The sequence below is a fragment of the Chrysochloris asiatica genome, unplaced genomic scaffold (assembly GCF_000296735.1).
Source record: "Chrysochloris asiatica unplaced genomic scaffold, ChrAsi1.0 scaffold00156, whole genome shotgun sequence".
Classification (NCBI taxonomy): domain Eukaryota; kingdom Metazoa; phylum Chordata; class Mammalia; order Afrosoricida; family Chrysochloridae; genus Chrysochloris; species Chrysochloris asiatica.
In genome coordinates, this window is record NW_006408674.1 from 726,100 (window position 1) to 736,122 (window position 10,023).

The 10,023-nt window shown below is 50.9% G+C and overlaps 1 protein-coding gene across 1 annotated transcript in view; it reads left to right on the forward strand.

Moving 5' to 3' along the window:
- Window positions 1-1,550: 1,550 nt before the first annotated feature.
- CIB2 (calcium and integrin binding family member 2) overlaps window positions 1,551-10,023 on the forward strand; it is a 28,052-nt gene continuing 19,579 nt past the window's right edge. Inside the window, exon 1 of the mRNA XM_006870894.1 lies at window positions 1,551-1,713. Coding sequence (XP_006870956.1) covers window positions 1,663-1,713 — 51 coding nt within the window. The 5' untranslated portion in view covers window positions 1,551-1,662. The remainder of the gene's footprint in view (window positions 1,714-10,023) is intronic.

Below are 10,023 nucleotides of genomic sequence, written 5' to 3' on the forward strand. Positions count from 1 at the left end.
TTGCCATCTGATGAAACTGACTGGGTCTCTAATGACCCTGGCTTTGTCAACAGGACGACTGCTATTCCTATCTGAGAGAAAGGCAAAAATACAGTTGGAAAACCCCAACCAGGAGCCTCAGGTACAAATAACAGGGATCATCGGTCAGACTTAAACCCCAACCTTCAGCCTACACAAAAATTCTCAAAGGGAGGTTCTAGGACCAGAAACATCACCTGGGAAATTGTTGAACATCCAGAATCCAGAGTTCCCTCCAGACCTACTAAATCAGAAACTTGGGGTAGATCTTCCCAAGGGATTCTGATACATGTACCTAGTGGTGTGGGAATCATGATCCCTAAAGTAATAAAACACACCTTTGAAAGCACAAAGTCTGGATCTTTTTATTAAAGTCCACAGGCAGGTGAGGAATAGTAGGCTAAGCTAATGTCTGGATCCAATCCAGGTTCAGCTACTTCCCAGCTATGGGACCCTGGGCAGTGTACTGAACCTCTTCAGTCTCAGTTTCCACACCTATGAAAAGTTGGAAGTCTCACATGTATGTTGTTATTAAGTGCCATTGAGTCGGTTCCGACTCATTGAGACCTTGGATAGGGTTTTCAGGTTGTGTATCTTAAACTACCAGCCGCTCCGCGGGAGAAAGATGAGGCTTTCTACTCCCGTAAAGATTTACATCCTCGGAAACCCTGCACAGGGTCGCTATGGGTCGGAACCGACTCCATGGCACTTAACAACAACAACAACATCTTTGTGGAAGCAGAAATTTTCATCCTTCTCCCCAAGCATCTGGTGAGCTCAAAGCACTGACCTTGTGGCTCGCAGTCCAGTGCTTATCCCACAGATCACCGCACTCACCACATGTATGAGCCCCCTAAAGAATATTTAGTTACTGGTGGTTCCGTTTGCTGTGGTTGATGGCATTTGCTCATAGGCCCCAGAAAATGTCCTGGCCTTTGTCACACTTCTCTGGACACAAGTCTCCTAAGTCCTCTAAAGTCTCAGGCGCTCAAAGAAAGCCAAGCAAATCCTGCCATCTTCCCTAAGGGACCCAGAGGGCCTGGCCTAGAAATGGTCTTGGAGGTCAGTTACAATGATCCCTCTTTTCTGCTGAGGGATGATGCTCAGGAGAAGAGTTTTCCCAAGGTAGCGGCGACGAGAGAAGGCGGCAGAGCTGGAGTCCAGCAGCACTCATGGTTCAGGGCTCTGCCTCTGCTTCTTGCTGACTACCCCGGCCCAAAGGGCATTAAGGATCACTCCACCAGCTCCATTTCACCCCTCGGGATTTTTCAAGGCCCCGGATCGTCACCCTAGTCCACTCCGGCCTCCTCCCGGCTGTAAACCCTGGGCCCGCCTTCCAGGAGCGGGCACTGTACCAGGAATGCTGGGCTGCTCTTTCCACTGCCAGGCCGCCCCCTAGCGGGTCCGAGGCGCACTGCAGCCACGCTCCTCGCCTCGACGCCGCGGCAACTCCGCTACGCCCCGCCCTGCTCCTAGCGCGCTGCGGGGAGGGGCGGGGCCGGGAGGGGCCGGGAGGGGAGAGGCGGGGCCGGCGCTGGCCGACGCTGCTGGCCGCTAGGCTGGCGAGGGCCGCGGGCGCGGGGCTTCGGCCGCCGCGGATGGGAGGCAGCGCCCGGGCGGGAGAGCGACGGTGCTGCTGCCACCATGGGGAACAAGCAGACCATCTTCACCGAAGAGCAGCTGGACAGCTACCAGGTGAGCTCTGCGCACCCTGGCCCGGCCGGCCAAGTTGTCCCCGCCGCCCCTCATCTCTCTAGCCATCATTTGCGCGGCCTCTGCGAAGCCGGTTCAATCTCCGTTCAAACCCTACCTCTGCCTTCAGCTCTCAGCGTGACCTTGCGTCAGTGACTTTCCCTTTCCGAACCTCACTTTCCCCAACTGTGGAATGAGAGCGCTGTCTAGTTGGAAGGTTCTTTCGGGTGCACCTCCCTCCAGCCTTCCCTCCTCGCTCCCCCCATTCAGCTTTCTTCTTTGCTCCAGACGGGGCCGGCCCCTCCTAGTCACCTATCTGAGCAATCACCGTGGCATGGAGATGATGGGTCAGTATCTGTGGGCTGGACTGTGGACCACTTCCCCAACCCTCCTCTCTCCCATTCCAGGTGGGCAGAAACGGCCCAGGAGAATGAGTTTGTGAATCCGAAATGAACTGTGATTCCATCTGGGTTTGGAGTGGGGTGCACCAGCCCCCAAATGTGGTCTTCAGTTAAGGATATCTTGTTCTTGTTCTTTTGAGGTCTCTCCCTCTGGCCCCAAGGGAGCTCTGGTAGCGTAGTACGAATCGGGCTGTGAACCTTAAGGTCAGCAGTTCGAAACTACCAGCTGCTCCACGGGAGAAAGATGAGGCGTTCTGCTCCCGTGAAGATGGACAGCCTCGGAAACCCTGTGCAGGGTCGCTATGAGTCGGAACCGACTCCACGGCACATAACCACCATCACCCTCTGGCCCGCCCCAAGAGCTTCTAAGCAGCATGGAAAGAACTGGATCAAGAAAGCGAGCAACTAGGAAGCAGCCTTCCATAGCTCCCTCTGTAAACTCTCTCAGGCCCTCCCAACATTCCCTCCGAGCCTGGTCTCCTAGGAAGCAGCCTTCCATAGCTCCCTCTGTAAACTCTCTCAGGCCCTCCCAACATTCCCTCCGAGCCTGGTCTCCTAGGAAGCAGCCTTCCATAGCTCCCTCTGTAAACTCTCTCAGGCCCTCCCAACATTCCCTCCGAGCCTGGTCTCCTAGGAAGCAGCCTTCCATAGACCCCCCCAGGCCCTAGCAACATTCCCTCCGAGCCCTCCAGGTCTCCCTGTCTCGGCAGCAATCTGTTGCCTTTAAGGGTTTTCTACCAATGACCATCACATAATGCTAGAAGAGAATTGTGCTCCATAGGGGTTTTCAGTGGCTGGCATTTCTTCTGAGCCTGCTCTGGGTGGACTCAACCCTCTAACCTGTGTATTAGCAGATGAGTTAGCATTAACTGTTTACACCAACTAGTACTCACCTCCCAAGGAAGCTCTCCAAGTCAGAGATCCAAATGCCATCCCACCCATGTGCAAACTTTTCCTGCATTGCCCATCTCCTGCAGGAAGAAGCCCAACTTCACCAGTTTACCCAGAGTCCTCAAAGCCTGCCCTGGGGCCCCATCCCTGCCCTATGTATGTGCCCCTGTTCAAAACAAAACAAAAATAAATAACAATTTGTAGTTCCTTTGACCATACTAGGAGCCCTGTGGCACAATTCATTAAATGTTGGTTTGCTAACGGAAAGTTCAGTGGTTCAAACACACTCCATGGGAGAAAGATGAAGCTGTTTGCTTCCATAAAAATTTACCCAGTGTGGCACTGTGGGTTAATGTGCTAGACCACAAGGTCAGTGGTTCAAGCTCACCAGCCACTCCTCGGAAACCCTATGTAGGGTTGCTATGGGTCAGAACTGACTCGATGACACTTAACAACAACAAATAGGATTCCCAAGACTGAAAATCTTTCTGGAAGCAGACAGCCTCATCTTTCTCCAGTGGAGCTGGAGTCTTGGTGTGGTGTAGGATAAGCATTAGACTACGAAGTCGGCAGTTCAAACTCACCAGCCACTCCTCAGAAACCCTATACAGGGTTTCTAGGAGTTAAAGTCGGTACTGACTTGATGGCACTTAACAACAACAACAACAACATAAGGTTACTAGGAGTTAGTATGGACTTGAGGGCAGTCGGTTTAGTTTTGTCCACACGGTGTCCTTGGTCTGGGATGTCTGCCCCCTCTGTAGGTGAGCTCTCTAATTCTTCAAGGACCAACCACTCTGATGCCTCTTCCTGGCATCCCCTAGGCAGAGGGGGCTGGACTGCGTTGTACAGCTGGGTCTCTGTAAATGTCTGTCTGTTGCTTTCTTGAGTATTTATTTTGATGTAAAGGAAAACCCAAAAACCCCACCACCATCAAGTTGATGTTGACTCATAGCCACGCTATAGGACAAAGTGAGACTACATTTTTACTGGAGCAGACAGTCTTGTCTTTCTCCCGAGGAGTGAGTGGTGGTTTTGAACCATTAGCCTTGCAGTTAGCAGCCCACACCCCACCAGGGCTCCTACTTGTAAGGGATGTTGTTGTTAAGTACCTTTGAGTTGTTTCCAACTCATAGTGACCCTGTATAGGGTTTCAGAGGAGCAGCTGGTGAGTTTGAACCACTGACCTTTTGGTTCAAACAGACCTTGTAAGGATCCAGTGCTTAGTTTATCCTGCAGCGCCACATCAGGACTCCAGTGTTGAAGGATTGTTGTTGTTAAGTGTTGTCAAGTCAATTCCATAGCAACCCTGTATATGGTTTCCAAGGAGCAGCTGGTGAGCTTGAACCACCAACCTTGCATTTCAAATGACTTTGTAGTCTGACACATTAGCCCACAGCGCCACACCAGGACTCCTCCGTGGTGAAGGATTGTTGTTGTTGTTGTTAAGTGCCATCGAGTCGGGTCCGACCCATAGGATAGGAAGCTTGAAATGTAAGTCCTCTGATGTAGGAGGAGGTAAAATAAAGGCCCGTTCTCCTTCTCCTCCTGAGAGGAGCCCTGGTTGTCAGTAACCCAAGATTTTGGCTCCCCATGTAAGAAGAGGAGTCCTGGTGTGGTGTTGTAGGATGAGCACCAGACGGCTAACTGCAAGGTTGACAGTTCAAACCCACAAGCTGTTCCTCAGAAACTCTATACTGGGTCGCTGTAAGTCGGAATCAACTCAATGGCATTTAACAACATCAAGGTAAAGAGAAGGAGGAAGAGAGTCACATGGATGGAGTCCCTGTGTGTGCCCGGCACTGTGCTGGATGCCCTGTATGTATCTGCTTTCTGACCATCAAAGTGAGGTGGATTATGAGCCCTATTTTCTTCTTCTTGTGAGTTGCCATAGAGTCCGTCTGTCTCATGGTAACGCCTGTGTGCAGAGTAGAACTGCGCCATAGGGTTTTCAAGGCTGTGACCTTTTGGATTTAGAGTATCAGACCTGTCTTCCAAACTGCCTCTGGGTAGGTTTGAACTGCCAACTTTTCTGCTAATAGTAGAGTGCTTAATCTTTTGTGCCACTCAGGAGCTCCTAGCCCCATTTTATAGAGAAGTAAATGAATGGAGGCCTATGGGAGAATTGAATTCCTGATCAGCACTGGACTGCAAACCACAAGGTCAGCAGTTCAAAACCCTCCAGCTGCTCCTTGAAAACCCTATACAGGGTCGCTATGAATCAGAACCAACACAACGGCCCTTAACAACAAACAACATGGGAGAATCGGTGCAGTGGTAGAATTGTCACCTTCCATATGGAAAGTCTGGGTTCAGTTTCTGGCTAGTGTTCCTCAGGTACAGTCTGTGGTGACTTCTGTATGAAGCTTCTACACTAAGATGGATTAGGAAAAAAGGCCTGGAGGTCTGCTTCCAAAACCCAACCAATGAAAGCCCTTTGGATTGCAGTAGACAGATGTACAGTTGATCACGGCACAAGACTGGGCAGGGGTTTGTTCCATCGCGCATGGGGTTGCTGTGAGTCAGGTACCCACTCAATGGCAGATACCAATGACAAATGGCAGAAGCCAAAATTCCACTTAGTCAGGGACCACATGGGAATGCAAATGGTGACTCCTCAAAGACTTCACAGCCTAGAGAGATGGACCCTTGTCTCCCTTGGCCCTCCTGGGAGAGTCAGGTGGCTGAAGCCCTGTGGGAGTGGGAGGCTTTTGCTTTGCCTGGCAGGTTCAGAAACAATGGAACTCTTGAGCAGGCTGTTGGAAGATGGGTAGGATTTTACCCAGGGGCTGGAAAGAGGCCTTCCAGGTGAAGGGGCCATGTGGATAAAGGCTTAGAGGTGGTCGCAGGCAGGCAGGCAGGCAGGCAGACCATGCTCAGAAGTGAAGCAAGTAGCCATGGGGGTGGGGATCCTGAGTCCCACTCACATCAGCCTGGCATTGGGTTACTACTGGAGCCAACCCCAGTGCTGGGTTCTGATTCTTTGCCAGCGCCTGGCTGGCCCCCGCCAGATGGGGTGGGAGAAATAGGAGCCCTGAAACCTGAGAGCCCCACACCCTTCCCTCTGGTTCTCCAGCCAGCCATGGGCCAGCCAAGGCCAGGCAGAGTAGGGGGGACCCTGGGTTATAGCCACCCCCTCCTCCAAGGGACCCCCAGGCCTGGTGCTGAGTGGGCTCCCAATGCAGGGCACCCTCTCTCCCTAGTGCCCATGTGTTTGTGTGTGTCAGTGATTCCCCCAAATCCCGCATCTGCCCAGACTATGCCTCTACATTCCAGATCCACCCCCCAGGCCCTACAAGCCCTGTCCTAACCGGGCTCACTGTTGTCCCCACAGCCCTTGGCTACACCTCCAGCTGTCCTGACACCCTACCCCCATATCCCACTTCAGACCATGTCTTCAGTTAAGCGTAAATCCTGGCTGGGTGCTGGCAGCCAGGAGGCAGGCTTGCAGAATGTGCCCTTTGGTTGTTTAAAGTATTATATATTCCTAGGTGTTTTTGTGTACATCTCCCCACCCCTAAACAAACAAACAAAAAAACCCAGAGGGAATGGAAGCAAATACTGTTGAATGATGATGCACAGAGGGGATTGTAATCATTGCAATGAAACAATGGTGTAAAGCCTATGTTCTCCTGTGTAAACTATCACTCGGCTCACAATAAAAACTTTAAAAAAAAATACATAAAAGAGTAAGTCCTGGGGCTCAACCTCTTCCATGCCTCACCTTGGGGTCCCATCCTGTGGATCCTCATCAGCCCGGAGGAGGCCTCCTTAGTCTCCTGCAGACTGAGGTTGCAACTTCCTCACCCTTCCTGTCTTGTCTCCAGCTCCCTGAACTCCTGACAGTCTGCTTTTTTTCTCATTCTTCCTTTCTTCCTCCTTCCCTCTTTCTTTCTCCCTTCCTCTCTCCCTCCCTCTTTTTATATAACAGACATAATAGGCATCACCATCATAAAGCAATTCTCTTTCTTTTTTTCTTTAGAAATAATCCATGGACAGAGAATTCCATTCTATGTGTTACATTAACCAATTACTATTGTTCTTAGGCTACCACTATGGGTGCCTGGAGGATCTTTCTAAAACACAGCAGTGAACCTCTGCTCTCCACAGGGACCAGGGGACAACAGTCTGAGGGCATCCACAACAGAGCGCCCCAGGTCTGGGTTCAGCTGGCCTCCAGCCTCATTTCTTACTCTCTAACCATGCACCCCAAGTTCCAGGAGCACTGGAGGGCTTCTAGCCAAGTGTTCCCTCACCTCCTTTCTTGTTCCCAAGTGCCCACACCTCACCTTTTCATCTTCCCAGGTTTGGCCTCGCCAGGCTCCCTGATTCCCCCGGCCACCAGCTGACCCACATACACACACAGGCACCAAGCTTCTTGTGACCGCAGAGTGGTTTATTCCAGGTAATTACCTGTTTACACTCCATCTCCCCACATATGTCTACTTTGTAAGCATACAAAAGGCACTTGGAGGACGTTGGCAAGTGAATAAACTATCGAACCCTCTATATGGCTGGCTCTCAGGAGAGGAAAGAACACGCAGGGATTCTGAAGTCCTGGGTTCAAGTAAATGGGCAGCACCTTCCCTTCTGAGCTTCAGTATCCCCACCTGTAAAAGGGGAGCTGTGCTTATGACACAAGGATCTTGTGGGGATCAACCGAGATTGCTTTGAAGCCTGGCGGAGAGCAGAGAGCCAGCCCTTAGGATTAGTAGAGAGACCTGAGCTAGCACTGTTGGGTGGAGAGTGAGCTTTGCACTCCAAGCTGGGACCCAGCTGTGTCTCTCTGTTCCTGCCTCTGGCACACAGACCCTGCCTGCAGGCAGGAAGACTGCCTGGAGGAAGTAGCCCTTGAGATGAGATTTGGCAAATGAAAAGGGTTTGGATAAACTGGAAAGAGAGAAAGGCGGTGCAGGTAGGGGGATTAGAGTGAAGGTAAATTCAGAAGCAGAAGAACTAAAGCTGCTGGAGTCTGGAGCTCCCACCTCTTTATCCCACTCCCACCCTGTGACCTGCAGTTTGGAACAAGCTGTTTCATTTTGCTCATGAGTTCTTCTATCTATAAACTGGGCAGAAAATGCCTGCGCCTATAGGCTGGTGATGAAGATAAAAATAAAAAAATAAAGATAGATTAGAACTCCTAGTATCATACTGGAGTCCTGGTATGGCACTGTGGGTTAATGTGCTGGACTACAAAATCGGTTTGAACCGCATGGTCGGCGGCAGTTCAAGCTCATAAGCCACTCCTCGGAAACCCAATGCAGGGTTGCTATGAGTCAGAACTGACTCAGCCGCACCTAACAACAACAGAGCATGTTGGCTCTAGAGATAAGCACTGGACTGTGAACCACAAGGTCAGTGGTTTGAGCCTACTAGCTGCTCTGAGGGAGAAAGATGAGGCTTTCTGTGTCCACAAAGATTTATAGCCTCAGAAACCCTATTCAGCGTCACAATGAGTCAGAACCGACTTCACGGCATTTAACAACAGTACCATACCAAAGTCCTGGTATGACACTGCGGGATAAGCACTGCACTGCTCTTCTCAAGGTTGTTGGTACAAACCCACCAGCCTCTCCTGGGAAACCCGATGCAGGGTCCCTGTGAGTTGAAACCAACTCAATGGCACCTAATAACAGTTACCATACCTGGTCCACATGCTCTGGACCTGAATCTAGCTGCACATTGGAATCTCCACAGGAAACTTTGAAAATCGCTCAAACCTGTATCCTACTTTTGTTGTTGTTGTTAAGTGCCATCGAGTTGGTTCCGACTCATAGCGACCCTGTATAGGATTTCCAAGGAGCAGCTGGTGAGCTGGAACTACCGACCTTGTGGTTTAAACCAACTTTGCAGTCCAGTACATTAACCCACAGTGTCACACCAGGACTCCTATCCTAATTTGGGGCTTCTGATTTCATTGGTCTGGAGTCCAGCTGAGACACAGTGATGTTCAGAAGACCCCAGGTTGGTTCTAATGTGCCGCCAGTGTTGAAGACTGTGCTCTACAGTGGTGGTTCTCACTGGAAACAAGATCTCCGGGAGTGCTTGTTCAAATGCTGATTGCTGGGCTCTACCCCTGGAGTCTCTGATTCTGTGGAGCTGGGGAGGTGCCTGAGAGGCCTGTTGACTCCAAGCTTCCAGATGCTATTGCTGCTCCAGGACCCACACCTTGAGGACCACTGAAGGGGAAAGATGTAAGCAGTTGGAATAAGGGACTCATTATGAAGGGAAATTGACCCTCCGCTAAGGGTCTCGGAATGCTTCCTCCCCCACCCAGGGTCTAAGAGAGGAGGGGCAGTGGACAGATCAGGGGAGCTGGGACCCTTCCCCATTCCCACCTCTGCTGAAGACCCCACCAGGCTACTTGGGAGAGATCGGACCCTCCTCATTGGGCAGTTTCAAGCTATAGAGCCAGCCCTTGGGTGGGAGTTGGCCCAGACAGCCCACCTTGTCTGCCTTTTTCAGGTGTCTAGGGTCTGATGAAGGAGCCCTGGTAGCCTAGTGAGTTACATGTTGGAGTGTTAACTACAAGGTCAGCAGTTCAAATCCACCAGCCACTCCAAAAGAGAAACATGAGGCTTTCTGCTCCCATAAAGACTTGTTGTTGTTGTTAGGTGCCATCGAGTCAGTACTAACTCATAGTGACCCTGTGCACAACAGAACAAAACACTGCCTGATCCTGGGCCAACCTCATAATTGTTGTCATGCTTCAGCCCACTGATGCTGCCACTTTGCCAATCCATCTCGCTGGGAGTCTTCCTCTTCTTCTCTGACCTTTCCAAACATGATATCCTTCTCCTGCGACTGGTCCCTCCTGACAAAATGTCCGAAGTATGAGAGATGAAGTTTGGCCATCCTGGCCTCCAAGGAACACTCTGGCTGCATGCACTTCTTCCAACACAGATCTGTTGGGTTTTTTTTTTTACAGCTCATGGCACTTTCAATATTCACCTCCAACATTATAACTCAAAAGCATCAATTCTTCTACCGTCTTCCTTATTCACTGTCCAGCTTTCACATC